Consider the following 17,107-nt stretch of genomic DNA (forward strand, 5'->3'; position numbering starts at 1 on the left):
ATCTCAAATAACCCCAAATAGCAAAACAGTCTTGAAAAAGAACTACAGAGCTGGAGGATTCATATTTCCTGATTTCAAAACTTACTATATAAAGGGGTGCCTGGGCGGCTCAGTCGGTTAAGCGTCCAGCTTTGGCTCAGGTCAAGATCTCACAGTCCATGAGTTCGAGCCCTGCATCATGCTCTCTGCTGTCAGCACAGAGCCTGATTCAGATCCTCTCTCTGTGTCCCTTCCCCACTCACTTGCTGTCAAAAATTAAAAAATAAACAAACATTAAAAAAATACTACACAGCTACAGTAATCAAAACAATGTTTACTGGAATAAAGATAGACATATAGATCAATAGAGTAGAGAGCCTAGAAATAAGCACCCACATATCTGATCAAGTAATTTTTGACAAGAGTGCTATGACCATTCAATAGAGAAAGGAGTCTTTTCAACAAATGGTGCTGGGAAAACTGGATATCCACATGCAAAAGAATGAAGTTGGACCCTTACCTCAATGCCATATGCAAAAATTAAGTCAAAACATATTAAAGACTAAAATGTAAGAACTGAAACCATAAAACTCTTAGAAAAAATATAGGGCAGGGGCACCTGGGTGGCTCAGTCTGTTAAGTGTCCGACTCTTGATTTTACCTCAGGTCATGATCTCGTAATTTGTGAGTTCGGCCCTGTGTCAGGCTCTGCACTCACAGCACAGAGCCGGCTTGGGATTCTCTCTCCCTGTCTCTCTGCCCTTCCCCCTGCCCTGTCTCAAAAATGAATAAATAAACATTAAAAAATTTTTTTAAATATAGGGCAAAAGCTTCATGACATTGGATTTGGCAATGATTCCTTGGCTCTGACACCAAAGGCACAGGCAACAAAAGAAAAAGAGACAAATTGTACTTCAGAAAAATTTAAAATTTTGTGCATCAAAGGGCGCCTGGGTGGCTCAGTTGGTTAAGCATCCGACTTTGGCTCAGGTCATGATCTCATGGTTTGTGAGTTTGAGCCCTGCATCAGGGTCTGTGCTGAGCCTGGAGCCTGCTTCAGATTCTGTGTCTCCCTCTCTCTCTGCCCTTCCCCCACTCATGCTTTGTCTCTCTCTGTCTCTCAAAAATAAATAAATGTTTAAAAAAATTTTGTTTTGGGGCGCCTGGGTGGCTCAGTCGGTTAAGCGTCCGACTTCGGCTCAGGTCACGATCTCACGGTATGTGAGTTCGAGCCCCGCGTCGGGCTCTGTGCTGACTGCTCAGAGCCTGGAGCCTGTTTCAGATTCTGTGTCTCCCTCTCTCTCTGACCCTCCCCCGTTCATGCTCTGTCTCTCTCTGTCTCAAAAATAAATAAACGTTAAAAAAAAATTTTTTTTGTTTTAATTTTGTGCATCAAAAGAATATCAATAGAGTAAAAAGCAAATCCACAGAATGAGAGAAAACATTTGCAAATCATGTATCTGATAAGACGTTAATATCCAGAATATATAGAGAACTTCTAAAACTCAACAACAACAAAACAACCATATTTAAAAATGTACGAAGGACTTGAATAGGCATTTCTTAAAAAAAAAAAAAAAAAAAAAGATACACAAATGGCCAATAAGTACATGAAAAGATGCTCAGCATCACTTGATCTTAGGGAAATGCAAATCAAAATCACAATGAGATACCACTTCACACCCATTAGGATGGCTACTATCCAAAAAATGGAAATTGACAAGGGTTGGTAAGGATGGAGAGAAATTGGGAACCCTTGTGCACTATTGGTGGGAATGTGATATGGCACAGCCATTGCAAAAAGCAATATAGCAATTCCTCAAAATATTAAACATAGAATGATTTTATGATCCAGCAATTTCACCTCTGGGTATATACCTTAACAAATTGAAAGCAGAGTCTTTATAAAAGATATCTGTACAACAATGTTCATATCAGCATTATTCACAGTAGCTACAATGAGGAAGCACTCAAGTGTCTATCAGCAGGTGAACAGAAATGCAAAATGTGGTATATACATATGGGTTATTAGCTTTAAAAAGGAAGAAATTCTGATACATGCTAATACATGGATGAATCTTGAGGACATTATGCTAAGTGAAATAAGCCAGTCACAAAAAGACAAGTTTTGTATTGTTCCATTTATAGGAGATACTTAGATTAGTTAAAACTGTAAAGACAGAAAATAGAATGGTGATGTCAGAGGCTGGGGTGGGTGAGGAGGGGGAGCAGGGAGTTATTATTTAATGAGTATAGAGTTTAACTTTTATGAGATGAAGAGTTCTGCAGATGGATGGTGGTGATGGCTGCACAACATTGTGAATGTAATACCAAAGTGGTTAAGATTGTAAATTTTATGTTTTTAATATTTTGCCACAATTTAAAAACTGGAAAAAATAAAATTCATCATGGTAAAAAATATATGTATTTAAGCACGCATAGCTTTTATAACCTAAAAAAGTTATGGACAAAAGCTCAATCCTAATGTTTTGTTACTTTGTGTGTTTTTATAAGAAGAGGACACTAAAAATACAGTGGTAAAATTTTCTACTTAGCCTAAAGAATAATTTGTCATTCTTTTTTCATATAGATGTATTTAGGGATTTGGGGTAATCTACCAGGTGTTGTGAAATGTCAAATGGAACAAGCACTTCATCTTGATTTTGGGACTGAATTGGAACCAAGGAAAGAAATAGTGCTATTTGATAAGCCAACTAGGGGAACAACTGTACAGAAATTCAAAGAAATGGTCTACAGTCTCTTTAAAGTAAGTATATCCATTCACATGTTGTTAGTGTGAGGCAGTATATTCTTCTGGAAGAGTTGGTAAGACCTCATCCTAAGCCACAAAAATGTTGGTATTCTTTAACCTATATCAAGGTCTCCATCTTGAGGAAATAATTCAAACAAAATGTGTGGAAGATGTTTATATTAACATTATTTATGATAGCTAAAAATATCCAGATATGAAAGGGGAATTCATTAAATTGATGAGCTGCTCTATAGTTTGACACTGTAACTGGTATACATTATTAAAGATGGGGGAGGGGATAAAATTAGTATACATACCCTGATTGCAAATTATTTCTCAAAGATTTAAAGAAATATTCATACAAAGATTAAATATATTAAAAGATAAAAATAGTTACAATTTTGGAAAGAATCTCTTTTTATTGCTGTCATATTTTCACTCAAAATCTTTTTTTTCTGGGGTTACTGGTTGACTTAGTTAAACATTCGACTAGTGGTTTTGGCTCAGGTCACAATCTTGCAGTTCATGGGTTCTAGCCCCACATCGGGCTCTACGCTGAGAGTGTGGAGCCTGCTTGGCATTCTCTCCCCCTGCCTCTGCCCCTCCCCTACTCACACTTCCTCTTTCTCTCAAAATAAATAAGTTTTTTAAAAAATCTTTCTTTTCTTTGAACAGTTTACAGTTTCAGACTATTTATCCCAAGAATCTTCATGGGGAAATACTTTTTTTTTTTTAATTTTTATTTAATAAACACCCAACATGGGACTTGAACTCACAACCCCAAGATCAAGAGCTGCACACCCCTCCAACTGAGCCAGCCGGGAGCCCCAATACTTTTTAACCTTCATCATTGGAATGATATAACTTGAACAAAATAGTTCTATTAATGTATTTAACTACAAAATAGGAGAAAATAATTTTCCATTGACCCACATTATAACTTTGGATATGAGCACATTACACTGCAATTTTGCAAGTCAATGTATAAATAAGACAAAACTAATACTTAGTGTCTTGGATAACTGTATTTATCTATAGGGCCCAAGGGGCTAATGGAAGCTAGGGTGGCCATTTCTTAAAAAAATATATACTTAATGAAGTGGGTTTTACTATAATTATATAAAACATACTTATTCACTTAGTAAGCATTATATTTGGAGATGTATTAAGTTCCTTTATGGAGATTCAGTAATAAGATCATTACTTAGCATAGTAATCCTGTAAAGTTAGTATGTATATTATATGTGAGGTATTTTTCATTCCTTATACACATAGGCAAAGTTGGGTGACCAAGGAAACCTCTCTGAACTGGTGAATCTCATCTTGACGGTGGCTGATGGAGACAAAGATGGCCAGGTTTCCTTGGGAGAAGCAAAGTCAGCATGGGCACTTCTTCAACTAAATGAATTTCTTCTCATGGTGATACTTCAAGATAAAGAACATACCCCCAAATTAATGGGATTCTGTGGTGATCTCTATGTGATGGAAAGTGTTGAATATACCTCTCTTTATGGAATAAGCCTTCCATGGGTCATTGAACTTTTTATTCCATCTGGGTTCAGAAGAAGCATGGATCAGTTGTTCACACCATCATGGCCTAGAAAGGCTAAAATAGCCATAGGACTTCTGGAATTTGTGGAAGATGTTTTCCACGGCCCGTATGGAAACTTCCTCATGTGTGATATTAGTGCCAAAAACCTAGGATATAATGATAAGTATGATTTGAAAATGGTGGACATGAGAAAAATCGTGCCAGAGACAAACCTGAAAGAACTTATAAAGGATCGCCACTGTGAGTCTGATTTGGACTGTGTTTATGGCACGGATTGTCGAACTACCTGTGATCAGAGTACAATGAAGTGTACTTCAGAAGTGATACAACCAAACTTAGCAAAAGCCTGTCAGTTACTCAAAGACTACCTACTGCGTGGTGCTCCAACTGAAATTCGTGAAGAATTGGAAAAGCAACTTTATTCTTGTATTGCTCTCAAAGTCACAGCAAATCAAATGGAAATGGAACATTCTTTGATACTAAATAACCTAAAAACGTTACTGTGGAAGAAAATTTCCTACACAAATGACTCTTAGTTCATTTGGACATCGTGACCATCATAGGAAACTTAACAATTCTAAGGAAAAATTTTGAGCATTAAAAAAATGGCTTCTGACTCAAATCCTTTCCAGTTATACGAAACCCCTTTTCCCTGGTTTTAAGAAGCCATCATCTTAAGATACATATTGATTGCTTGAAGGAATGGCAGGAGGTATAGGATGAACTGATCCAAAGATTAATTCCTGCATTAGAAGCCCTGGTACCTTTCTTCCCAGTACATTCACTGTGTTAACTATTTTGACTAATGACCTAAAATAATGCTGTGAAAAGCCTCATCCCATAAACAGAATATTTCGTAGATTTTACTTAAGCCAAAATACCATTGCTGGAAACATTGCAATGAAGCTGCTGTTTAAAAATATATATATATATATACGTACACTTACTGAAGTCTTAGCATGGTAAAGTTTGCACATTAACAAGAAATTAAGACTGCAAAGCAGGTAGTTACTCCTTTATAAACAGATGTTGGGTTAATAGCATGGTTTGTTGTATTTATAGACCTAAAAACATTTGTTACATGGCTTCAGAATGTTGAGTGGCTCTTATTAGCTTAAAAATAAAAATCCATCAGAAAGTGTTCTACTTGGCAATATGTAATTGCCAAGTTTAGAGGCTGAAACTGGATGAGCTTTCATCATCCTTGATTTGATGGGTCCTTTATAGTGTCAATGAGCAGTCCTTCAAAACTGACTTAAGGCCATCAACTCAATCCAAATCCACAAGTCTGAATTTGAGCTATGGGGAAGTGGGACATTAAGAGGCAGACTCTGAAATCATGGGACTTTTTAATAACAATTTTCCATTTTGAACAGTATTTCCTGTTGGCCAAAGGGCTATTTCTTAAGAGGCATGTAAATTTATTTTTCCATGTGAACTTGATATGCAAGTTAATATTTGTTCATGTTATTTTCATGTTTATTAAGATCTGGCATGTACCTTTCAACATCTCTTTTGAAGGAACCTCTTTTGAAGGAAGACCCAGTATTTTTTGCTCCAAGGTTTCACCTGATTAAAGTGAAATGTTATGTGAACTTCACTGGACAGCCTTCTCTCAAAAATTAAAGCCATTGATGAGCACGTTTTGCTTACTTTAAAATGGTGTAGTTTGAAGGTACCTTTTCTTCCCACTAACCATCTGGTTACAATAAATGAATGGAAGAAATAATTCCTAGTGGATGGTTGGTCTGTTGCTTGCCAGACTTTTTAACGGAGAGCTGTATATCATACAATTAGAGGGACAATGCCTGTCACGGAAACAGAAGCCCAAGAAGCAGGTGTGAACTTTGAGTCAATATGTAAAGTTATACTTGTTTCTTGAAGCAAACAAAAACAAAAACAACCCATCAACTCCTCTGCTTTTATATTTTGACGTTATTTCTTGTAGTTTCATTAACAAGAGGTTAACACAGAAACTGCTGCTTGATGAATAAGTTTATTATTGTCTTTATCTGAAAAATCTTCATAGAAAATTGTGGTTTGGTTTATTAGCTCTCAGCAGCCCGCTCCTGAGCTCTAAGGAAGCTTGCCTTCTTCTGAGCTACCCGGTCTTTCTTCTGGGCAAGAGACATTTTGGGACGGTTCCACCTACAAAACAGAGTAAAATTAAGAGACAAATGTGATTTTTAAAAACCATAGCTAGAGGATAAAAAATAAATATTTAACTTTGAAAAGGACAAGACTGCAACCAGGTCAAACAATCCAAATTCCAATATACCTACTTATGATCATAAGCTAACTTCCCCACACCCATTATTAAAGAGATGCATTAAAAATGCAGTTAACTGGTAGTTATACTGTACTGGGATAGAAGGGGTCAGCTCAGTAAGTAGCTTCTGAGGCTAATACATTTCTATCACCATAATTACTTTAGCAAACCTGGTTCCCCTCACTTCTGCAACATCATGCAGAGTTAGTGATCGAGTTTGCACAACTTCAGTAAGAGTCTGAGTAACACAAAACAAGGCAAGGAACTCCTCCCAACCTCTCTTAAAAAGACAACAGGAGGATGCATACCTCTTCTTTTTGACTTCTTTCTTAGGCTTCTTCTCATAGACTGGATTCTCTCGAATAGCAGCATGAGCTTTCTTATACATCTCCTCCATCTGAAAGAAAGCAAAGCAAACAGTATTTGGTTTCATTTCACATGCCCTACAACAGTCAGGTAACACTGCATTCTACTACTGGCTCTATTTCGTCCTTCTAAACCAGACTGTCAAAAGCAACTAAACTAGGTCAATGCTGGTATCTCCTATTTCTACATGTAACCCACCTTTTCTTTAAAATACTCTGACCTCCCTCCCCTACTTGCGCATTTTCAAAATAAACTTAAAAAAGAAAAAAAATAACAGAGGGCGCCTGGGTGGCTCAGTCAGTTAGATGTCTGACTCTTTAATCTCAGCTCAGGTCATGATCTCTAAAACCCTGCATCAGGCTCTGTGCTGACACTGCGGAGCCTGCTTGGAATTCTTGCTTTCTGCCACCCCCCCTTCCCATGCTCTCTCAAAATAAATACGTTTTAAAAAATAAAATACTGTCTGACCTAAATTCTTTTTGAGAGCACACACATGACACTTAACCAACTGAGCCACCCAGGTGCCCCTGACCTAAATTCTTTTATTCAAGTGAGAATACATGCCAAAACCAAGTATTTAAGATGTTAAGATGAAGAGTATATGGGGCCAACAAGCAATTGCTAAATTCATTTGTGTTCTCCCACATTCCCCCGATTTGTATTTTCCTTCAGTACCTGATTAGATCTTTCAATGCTATACCCAGAACTGCATACCAGGGACCTCTTCTATTACTATTAGGAATCACTAGTATTTGGCAACAGTATTAGGCCTCTGTGGAAACAGAGGTTTGAATTTCCCTAGAAAACCCTGAGACACTATCCAATTAGATCTTAATGAGAATTTTGTTCTAAAATTCATCAAACAACAATGCTGTATCTCTGAACTGTTTCAATCACCACCTCCAAATAAATGACGATGGGTTCTATGGAAGACCAAGTCATGAAGCAGCTATAAAATGCCTGAATGTTTATTATCACAATATAGTAACAAGTAGAGCTCCCTAAAGAATGAGTCACAGTAATCCAAGTCTCTAAAATTACTCATTCAATATGGAGAAAATATCACTACATGCATTTATTTGTATAAAACTTAGCAAAAGACGGGGGGGGGGGGGGGCGCCTGGGTGGCTCAGTCGGTTAAGCAGCCGACTTCAGCTCAGATCATGATCTTGCGGTCCGTGAGTTTGAGCCCCACGTCGGGCTCTGTGCTGACAGCTCAGAGCCTGGAGCCTCTTTCAGATTCTGTGTCTCCCTCTCTCTGACCCTCCCCCGTTCATGCTCTGTCTCTGTCTCAAAAATAAATAAACATTTAAAAAAAAAAAAAAACTTAGCAAAAGAAAATAATGCCAACACTTTCACTGCATGAGATCTCAACTCCCTAAATCCCTCCTCAAAGTTTCTCTTTTATTTTAGGCACTTTATGACAGCTCCCCACTGTATTTAACAAATCTATTCGATGACTTCAAGTGCAGTCATTTAATAAATCTAAGCAACTTGGTCCATTCGTTCCAGGAGAAACCAAGAGAAAATACAACCACGTACATAATGAGTTTAGGTAAAAACCACTTCCTCCTAGGGCAAGTCAAATGTCTGCAGAGGATTTCAGCAGCCATACAGAAAAACAGGCTTCCAGAGATCAAATTAATGAGCTAGCTGGGAAAAGTACATTAGCCTAAGAGTGGTCCGGCTGAAGTACACCACATATATTAGAAAGCATTAAGAAATAGATATCTGAAAGGAGCTTAGGAATTTGGAAAGTTTTGAGCAAGTGTGACATTACCAGAGTAAGAAATGGCTTAGGAAGAAAAATTATGCAGGCCAAGTAGAATCATCACAAGTAAAAGACCTATTAACCACAGCAAATGAGGACAATGTCAATAGTAACATAAAAGCATAAATTTCTGAAAATTATCATGTACTTGAATTACCAACATAAATACTAACCTTTTCTTAGCTCCAAAACTCAAGCTATGTTTATTCAGCCCTAGACTGTGTACTAAGCATACAAATGACAGTGATCTTCAATTACAACTCTACTTAAAAGATTTTCATAACCAAAACTGTGTCAAAATGGAAACTGTTCACTAACAGAAAAGGACATTTGCTATAACCTCCAATTTATATACAACTCCATAAGCTATATAATAGTTTTGTAATAATCAGTGTGATTTTTGTGTTCTGTGCCTATTATCTTCCATTACTACAATGGATTAACAGAGAGCCTTGGAGGTAAAACTTTAGGGCTCATAAATTCTTTTTTTAACGCTTATTTATTTTTGAGACACAGCGACAGAGCATGAGTGGAGGAGGGGCAGAGAGGGAGACACAGAATACAAAGCAGGCTCCAGGCTCTGAGCTCGACGCAGGGCTCAAACTCACGAACAAGATCATGACCTGACCTGAAGGACACTTAGCTGACTGAGCCACCCAGGCACCTCTACCTTGTCTGACTTTTAACTTACCCTTACCCACTATTCCAATTTTCATGTCATCCCATTTTAAGGTAAGGACAGCTCATTTGAGTCCATCTATACCTATTAACATACTCATATTCAACTTGTAGATGTTAACTGGAAATAAAACTACTCATGTACCCACCAAAACCAAGTAGTAAAGCGCTCTATAAACTAACCAATACAGGAATTTTTAGTTAAAATTTTTACCATGTCTGGAGTAACGTTGTTCTTTATGTATTGAGAGAACTGTTTTTTGTAAGCATCTTCATCTTCTTCCATTAGGTAACGCATATAATCTGCAACATTTTGACCCATGATGTGCTTCCGATGTACTTCTGCATTGAATTCCTTGCTTTCTGAATCATAACCAGGGAATCGTTTGGTACTAAAACAAAGTTTTTCATTTTAGTATGTAATGATTGAAATCAGTTCACTAGCAGGAATTCACTTCAGTAGCTGCCATCAGTCCCGTCTTGAAACAATTAATTGCATCATATGCAACCAAAGGACCAACTACTGACTGCTCAGTTAGTGGGATATCATCATTCAGCAGCTGATCTCTGAATTCCCAGATAGAAGAGAAAATCATGCCACAAACACCTTTAAAAGTCACAAAATGAATCAAGTTTCTACCACTATCAAGTTAGTTTTCCATATTAGTATAGGAAATGGTTTCAAAACTGTTCCCCCCCAAACCCTAGAATCTCTCAGTGGTGCCTCAGAGTACATGGGGATAAGTGATTTGTTCAAGACCACATCTAATAGGTGCTTTGCAAGAGATCTGCATGTCCCACCATTATAAAAGTTCCAGTTAGGTTACATTTCACAGGCTAACCTCTCCAACGCCAAAACCTATAGCCAGATAAAATTTTGGTTAAGTCACCAACTACTTAAATAACCTTACGAGGCTAATAATAAATCATGTCTTAAAGATGCATCTATTCAACAATAACAAAAATCATTAACTTAAACCAAAGGAACTACCAAATTAAAATCACCTACTTAGCCTCTAATGATCTACAATCTTATTTCCAGTGGAAAGTTTGGGAATTTATCTTAAGCCTTTTCTCAAAATCTTTTCCTGGAGTTGACAGTTTCCCATAACTGAATAAAGCAATTTTCATTCTGAATGAAAAGAAAATGCACTGGGAGGGGAGTGAACTTGAATTCCTCATTTCTAACCAAAACTAAGCCACAACACAAAAGCTAGTGGTTTCAACCCTGGCTTTTCTGCTACTGGCTCTAAAACCTTGAACGAATCATTTACCTCTGAACCTCAGTCTCATTTATGAAATACGTTACAATTCCTTCCTGCCCTGCCAGGTTCCTTTTGCATAGTATTAAGCATATAGCAGGTACACAATGATAGCTTCCTATTATTTTAATTGATTCAGTAATCTCCAGAGTCCAACCAGTTAGAAATGGAAATACTGGAGTCTAAACAATGAAGATTTGAATACTATTACCTGTGAGGAATAGACAAGCCTCCATCCACAGCTCCCTTGAGGGCCCCAAAAACTTTATTTCCAGTAGTAGTTCTGGCAAGACCTGCATCCAAATAGCAGGTGAAGGCACCAGGTTGACCATCAATGCTTTCCACATTGTATTCATCTCCAGTCACTTCTACTTGGCCTTCATAGATCTTATCCATGCCAAACCTATTGAGAAGCTATTAACAAAAAAGCCAGTCTAAATATATTTAAACAATTCTAACATCCAATCACAACATTAATGACCTGACGAGAAGAAAAAATTTCCTTCCAATTCACTTATCCCTTTGTACCAACTTACTTTTAAATATTAAGATGCTACAAAAAGAAACTTCAGACCTTCGAATTTATAACAATTTTGTCTTGTAGCTTCTGTACCTTTGCTACATGTCCATACTTGATTTATGTAGCCATCAATTAAGATGTAACCATGCTGTATGTATCTACTCAAGGGAGATATTCTCCACATTTCTTCAGTCTTATTTGGCTACAATAAAATTCAACTATTTATGTTATCACACATGTAGTTTTGATTAATTTAATTAAAATCTTAGGAGGAGGATCCTGGGCAGAAGAGAACATCTGGAGAGCTCTACTCTCCAAAGACATTACATCAATAAGGGTGACTCCTCTGCTAGTACATCTAACTAGAACTTCACCACAAGCAGTGTGAGTTTGTACCACATTGTTCTCATATATAAGGACGATACTTCCCACTCCTACTCAAGCATATTTATAACCAATGAAAACGTGGGTCCTTGGGGCGCCTGGGTGGCTCAGTCGGTTAGGAGTCCGACTTCGGCTCAGGTCACGATCTCGCGGTCCGTGAGTTCGAGCCCCGCGTCGCGCTCTGTGCTGACTGCTCAGAGCCTGGAGCCTGTTTCACATTCTGTGTCTCCCTCTCTCTCTGACCCTCCCCTGTTCATGCTCTGTCTCTGTCTCAAAAATAAATAAACCTTAACAAAAAAAAAAAAAAAAAAGTGGGTCCCTAACAATGACGCATGCTTAACATTTCCAATGCAAAACAAGATCGGTAACAGAAAACAAAAGGCAAAAAAAATCACATTTGCATCTACTTTCCACGTATTATAGGAAATGCTGCCACCCAAAGGCAAAAATGATTAAAAAAACTGAATCCCATACCCATGCCTGCTCACCCTCCCCAAATTTAAAACATTGTTTCTCAAAATTAACATGTGTATAACCTGGACATCCTATTACAGATTACAGGAGTGAGGAGTGCAGCCTGCATTTTAAATATGCACTGATGGTCAGAAAATCTATACCTCTGAATAAAGGTCTGCAACATCCAACAAGGCAATAATTAACCTACAGATGGCTATTTAAAATTGTTTAAATTCAGTGCTTGCTTCAGCAGCACATATACTAAAATTGTTTGAATTCAGTTCCTCAACAGCACCAGCCACATTTCATGTGCTCAACATCCACATGTGGCTAGTGGCTATCATTCTTTGGTTTATACTCTAGTGATCTAGATCCACCCCACACGGTAAAAAAACAAAACCTATCTCCCCAGAGTACTAGAAAACTGTGTAGTCTCAAACTTTGTATTTATAAAATTGTCTTCCCTGATGATGACCTTGTAAGCAACAGCACAACAACAGGCACTTCCCAGAAGCCACAGCTGAGAGTATCTTATTCATGTGTGAACATCTACCTGGCAGACAACTCTTAACAATGAGTTGTAAAACATCAAAGTTATCTTCTACATACCCTGCGGGCCAGCAGCAGGCCAGTACAATATGCTGCAGCATAATTTGTCAGGCCAACCTTCACACCATACTTTGGGAGTTCATGAGCATACGCTGCACAAACTATCATGTCTCCTTCTATACGGGCATAAGCAATCTGTAAGAGAAAAAACCAGATTAGTAATCTGTATTTTCAATTGTTTGATTACTTGTCCTAGGTGCCTTCTTTTTCAAAGGACTTAAAAAAAAAAGAAAAAGCCGGACACAAATTACAACACTTAGAATCTGTCTTTGTTAACCTTACCAATGGGAGTTTATGGTTTGGTCAACTATAGCAGATAGGTTTTCTGTAAATGTTTGTCATAATATCACAAATTGAACTATAAGTACCACACATACATTGAACATCAAAATGCCTTTGGAATAAAACTGTTGTTCTTTCCAAATACTGAAAAGACTTAGCTGCATTAGTCAATGGATTAAAGAGGCATCATGAAAAAGTCAAAAAAGGAATCTATCATTATTTCAAACATCTTTTGAACTAAGCATAGCTAGGTCCAACAATGCTTCTAATACCTAATGTTTAGTTATCTGAACTTAGGGATGAAGGAACTGTTAGTTTGCCCAGAAAACAGAGGTGTGCCTGCAAAAGCTCAGCAAATCATTAACTGTGAAAAATTTTCCCTAAATGTAAAAGCCCAGAAAACTAGCTTCTAGGAGCAAACTACCGTTTTCTGGATGTCTTTTATGGGAAAGACACCTTCATACAGATTTATCAAAGCCTATTTCAAGCAATGAACAGAAATAAAAACAATCTTAAAAGCCTAATTTAACCTCCACAACTATCTCTTCAATAAGCAGTGGTATTGTGGCATATAAGGCCATACAGCACAAGTCAGGATTTAGTCCGTTAACAAATTCTATTACTCTCTTGGAACTGGAAAATGCAAGAACATACTTGGCCTCAAATTTATCCTCCTACCCCTTCAAGAATAGTATATACCCTAGATTTCTCCAATCCTCTCCCCCACCATTAGAAAATGGGATTAAACTAGTTTGGTCAGGATTGTCAAACATGGCCAATTTTTCAGTTGAGTATTTTAATGTACCAATCCCTCCTGTGCTCCAACTTCAGGCCTACTAAAAGAAAAACACTACTCAATGTTTTTAAAATGCCAGGCACTAGAGAGCCTCTAATCCATACATGTGTTTTGCCCCCCAAGTACAACTTCTCCAGCATTCAGTTAAAGAGGGTGAGGTTTACCATCTGTTGCTTGAGTTCTGAATACAACTTACCTGACAAATGATATCTCTGTTGGTTACGCGAACTATCATCCTGTATTTAGGTGTGTTGTACTTATTTTTATCCTGAATTACCAAGCGTTTCCGGGCATAGTAATCAGTTTTACCCTCTGGGGGGGAAAAATAGCAATTTAAGAAAGTCTGTTCCACTGCAGAATCTTCTAATATTGTGAACATGAGTAACTGACCATACCTCGTCTTCTTCTAAATTTCACTTGGTATCTCTTGAAGTAAGCCTTATTCTTGACAACTTTAACAAACCCCTTTAAGAATAAAAGAACATTATTAAAACTTTGATAAATGGCTTACGATATTTTTGATATCTGCGCTAACTCTGTAACAAAACAACACTTCAAGAGTGAATCCACACAACTGTCACTTTTGTAGAGTCCAGTTTCTCAAACCAGAGGGTCAAGACTCACTTTTTCTACTTCCCATCAATCACTTTTCCAAAGCATTGCTCTAGACAGCAATCTTGCCTAACGTCAGTTTGTTCCAAACACCATACGTCTCATTTTGAGAACCTAACCTCGTATTTCCTGCACTGTCCACGCACGTTTTCCAAAAGCCTCAATTACTTGCCACAAAACTCATCTGGTCAAGGGCATATTTAGCAATTACTCCCGATTAAAAGAGCACTATCCCCCTCGAACCAAAGCAACGCCCCATCCCCCAAATCATTAAAAACTAGTGCCAGCAACAGTCTAGAAACAGAGGCAGGAGGCACCTACCAACTAAAGGAGCTTTCTTTCGGGGCTCAGAAAAGTCACAGCCTCCAGGCTGACTGTTAAGTTTAAAAGCCACCTCTGGAAGACCCACCGACCCAAGACCCTCCCGAAAAAACCACGGAGCAGTCAGGGCTGGATGAGTCCGAGGAGCCGCAGCCCATCTCCTCAGGCATCCCCAGCTACTCACGGGACCGACTGCATGCAATCTTCCCCACCTGCTGGTGCCCCTTCGGACAAGCCGGCACTATCCCCGCAGCCTGTCTACGAAAATCATCCCCCTCCTCAATCCGCCGCCCCGGCTCCTGATTTTCTTCGTCAACCCCTCCCCCAAGCTTGCGCGCCGGGCGGCAGCCATTAAGGCCACGCTGGGAGCGGCAGCCCTACCTCAGCAGAGCCCACTATCGAACGCCATCCAACCCCAGCGCCGCGCGAAACGGATCCTAGGCTGGCGTTTGAGCAAGGACAGGGAACCCCCGTGCATCCGTAGCCCCGATTCCAGATATCCACTCACCATCCTGCGGAACAGAGACCGGCGTCCGCGGCTCGCCACAGACCAGCAGGCCCAGCAGCGCTCCGCGGGGGGAAAAGGCCTCAGTCCGTGCGCAGGCGCAGTATGTAGCACTGATGATCACGCGAGCGACGTATGGAAGAGAGAGCGCGCCGGCCCTAGTCGTGCGGAGTACTGCCCCCATCTGGCGGGAGGACCGATGCTGGACTTCGCCGGTCAGTAACAAACCTTCAAAGCCACCGAGTCCCCAAACTCCTGGCTGGAAATCCGGTTGGGATAGGCGGTAAGTAGCAGGGAGGATTATAGAAGTTGTCAGTTTCATATGCTAAGAAGTTGTTTCGTAACGAATATATATGACTTTGTAAATAGGAAAAAAAGTTTAAAATTAAATAGAATGTATTTGCTGTGGAGCTCGTTTGCACCCTCCAGGACTCTACCTCCTGGACCTGGACTACTCATCCGGGTCCAGGTCATACAGGATCTCTTCAGGAAGCCTTGTCCCAGTACTTCAAACCTGAGTGAGGAAGGAGCCTCTCTTCTGCCTTCCCACAGCACCTTCAAATCTGCTTCAGCCTACCCTCCCCTGTAAATACCCTGAGGGTGGGCCCTGAAGTCCCAGTTCACCCTTGAATTGCCTAGCACAATGCTGGCATTCAGTAAGTGCTTGGTGTTTGTTAAATGGTAAAAGAACTACTTACTGCACCCCTTTACCTCCATCATCTTTCTTGATCCCTGACAGCTTCATTCTTTTTCCCTCCATCACTCTGAGCTAGTCAGCTTAATTTTTCTCTGTAAGTACTTTTTTTTTCATTCTCTCAAAACTAATTGAAATTAAGGAATAAGCTGTTCCCTTTCCGTGTTCTACACACGCAGACTGAGGAGAACCGATCAACAAGCACCAACCAAACAAAAAAGCGCCTCAAGAGAAAGTACTCCCTTATCTAATAGCATTTCAAAGGTGGTCGTTGGGCTATTGCACGAGAATCATTTGAGTACTGGTTAAAATGCAGATATCTGAATATCCCACCTTTCCTGAATCAAACTTGCTGGTTTGGTCCCAGGAATCTCAATTTTTAATTTGGCCTCAATCTCAATCAATGCAGGAGGTCTCAGGAAAGCAGAAAACAAATCTTATTTTGTCCAGTAATGGAATTTACTGATGCTACCAGGAAAAGAAAGCGAATTACTTACCAGCACAGCTGCTTAAAATATTCCCATCTTCAGAATGAGTGTTAACTCTATACCCCCATCATTCAAAATTTAAACTTACTCTTGGGAAGTGAATGTACATATAATTAATCTAGCAGGAAAAACTCAGTGTGCAAACTGCTCAATATCAGAGCAGGGAGGGTCTGTCAAACAGAATGACAAGGTTAAGTGGCTCCAAAAAACTGCCACTGGACTAAACTAAAATTATGATACTAATTTCCTCTGGTTTCATTTGTAACTTCTTATATAACAGGAAAAATGTACATCGAGTCCACTCTGGCCAATGTCAACAGAGCTTTCAAGGAGAAATGTTAAAACATTCACGGACAAGTGTGGTTCAATCTTTGCCAAGTGGCTTCTGGAAGTACAAGGAAAGAAGTATATAACTTATATTTATAGAAAATAAAGATCTTCATTTTGGTGTTTCATTAATTTATTAGCCTCTGAAAGGTGCCACATGTCTTTTTCAGGCCCTGCTTACTCTGGAGAGTGGAAGGATCAGAAGGGAAATCTACCTGGAAATAGGCCCACCCCTAATTTTACATGTTTTAGGGCAAGAGTATGTATGAAGGCCCACATATCATGCAGCTGAATATTTAGAAGTTATGAAGCAACCTAACACATTGTTGAATTAAACATTGTTTTATCCTCCTTGTACTTCTTCTTACGTTATTAGTCTTCATAACAACAAAATTAAAAATATATGCCCCTATTGCCTTTGGCTGCAGCTGGGGGTCTATAGCAAGTATTGGCTGGCTCAGCCAGTGCAGATGGTGATACCAGG

The 17,107-nt window shown here is 39.0% G+C and overlaps 2 protein-coding genes and 2 non-coding genes across 4 annotated transcripts in view; 1 reads left to right on the plus strand and 3 right to left on the minus strand.

The window, feature by feature from the left end:
- The window catches only part of DIPK1A (divergent protein kinase domain 1A), a 107,028-nt gene extending 101,304 nt beyond the window's left edge, over positions 1-5,724 (plus strand). Inside the window, exons 4-5 of the mRNA XM_049618460.1 lie at positions 2,570-2,746; positions 4,007-5,724. Coding sequence (XP_049474417.1) covers positions 2,570-2,746; positions 4,007-4,819 — 990 coding nt within the window. The 3' untranslated portion in view covers positions 4,820-5,724. The remainder of the gene's footprint in view (positions 1-2,569; positions 2,747-4,006) is intronic.
- Positions 5,725-6,260: 536 nt separating this feature from the next.
- RPL5 (ribosomal protein L5) lies at positions 6,261-15,436 on the minus strand. The gene is made up of 9 exons (XM_049618861.1): positions 15,343-15,436; positions 15,118-15,227; positions 14,072-14,141; positions 13,873-13,988; positions 12,599-12,733; positions 10,841-11,043; positions 9,582-9,759; positions 6,861-6,949; positions 6,261-6,431 (listed from the first exon to the last, which is right to left on the minus strand). Exons 1-9 carry the CDS (start codon positions 15,434-15,436, stop codon positions 6,332-6,334), a joined length of 1,095 nt encoding a protein of 364 aa, XP_049474818.1. The 3' UTR covers positions 6,261-6,331.
- On the minus strand, positions 6,639-6,775 carry LOC125913821 (small nucleolar RNA SNORA66). The gene has a single exon (XR_007455113.1). It is a non-coding gene; the product is annotated as a small nucleolar RNA SNORA66 (small nucleolar RNA).
- Positions 9,830-9,925, minus strand: LOC125913817 (small nucleolar RNA SNORD21). Its single transcript, XR_007455109.1, has one exon. It is a non-coding gene; the product is annotated as a small nucleolar RNA SNORD21 (small nucleolar RNA).
- Positions 15,437-17,107: the final 1,671 nt, after the last annotated feature.

The sequence above is a fragment of the Panthera uncia genome, assembly GCF_023721935.1.
Source record: "Panthera uncia isolate 11264 chromosome C1 unlocalized genomic scaffold, Puncia_PCG_1.0 HiC_scaffold_4, whole genome shotgun sequence".
Classification (NCBI taxonomy): Eukaryota; Metazoa; Chordata; class Mammalia; order Carnivora; family Felidae; genus Panthera; species Panthera uncia.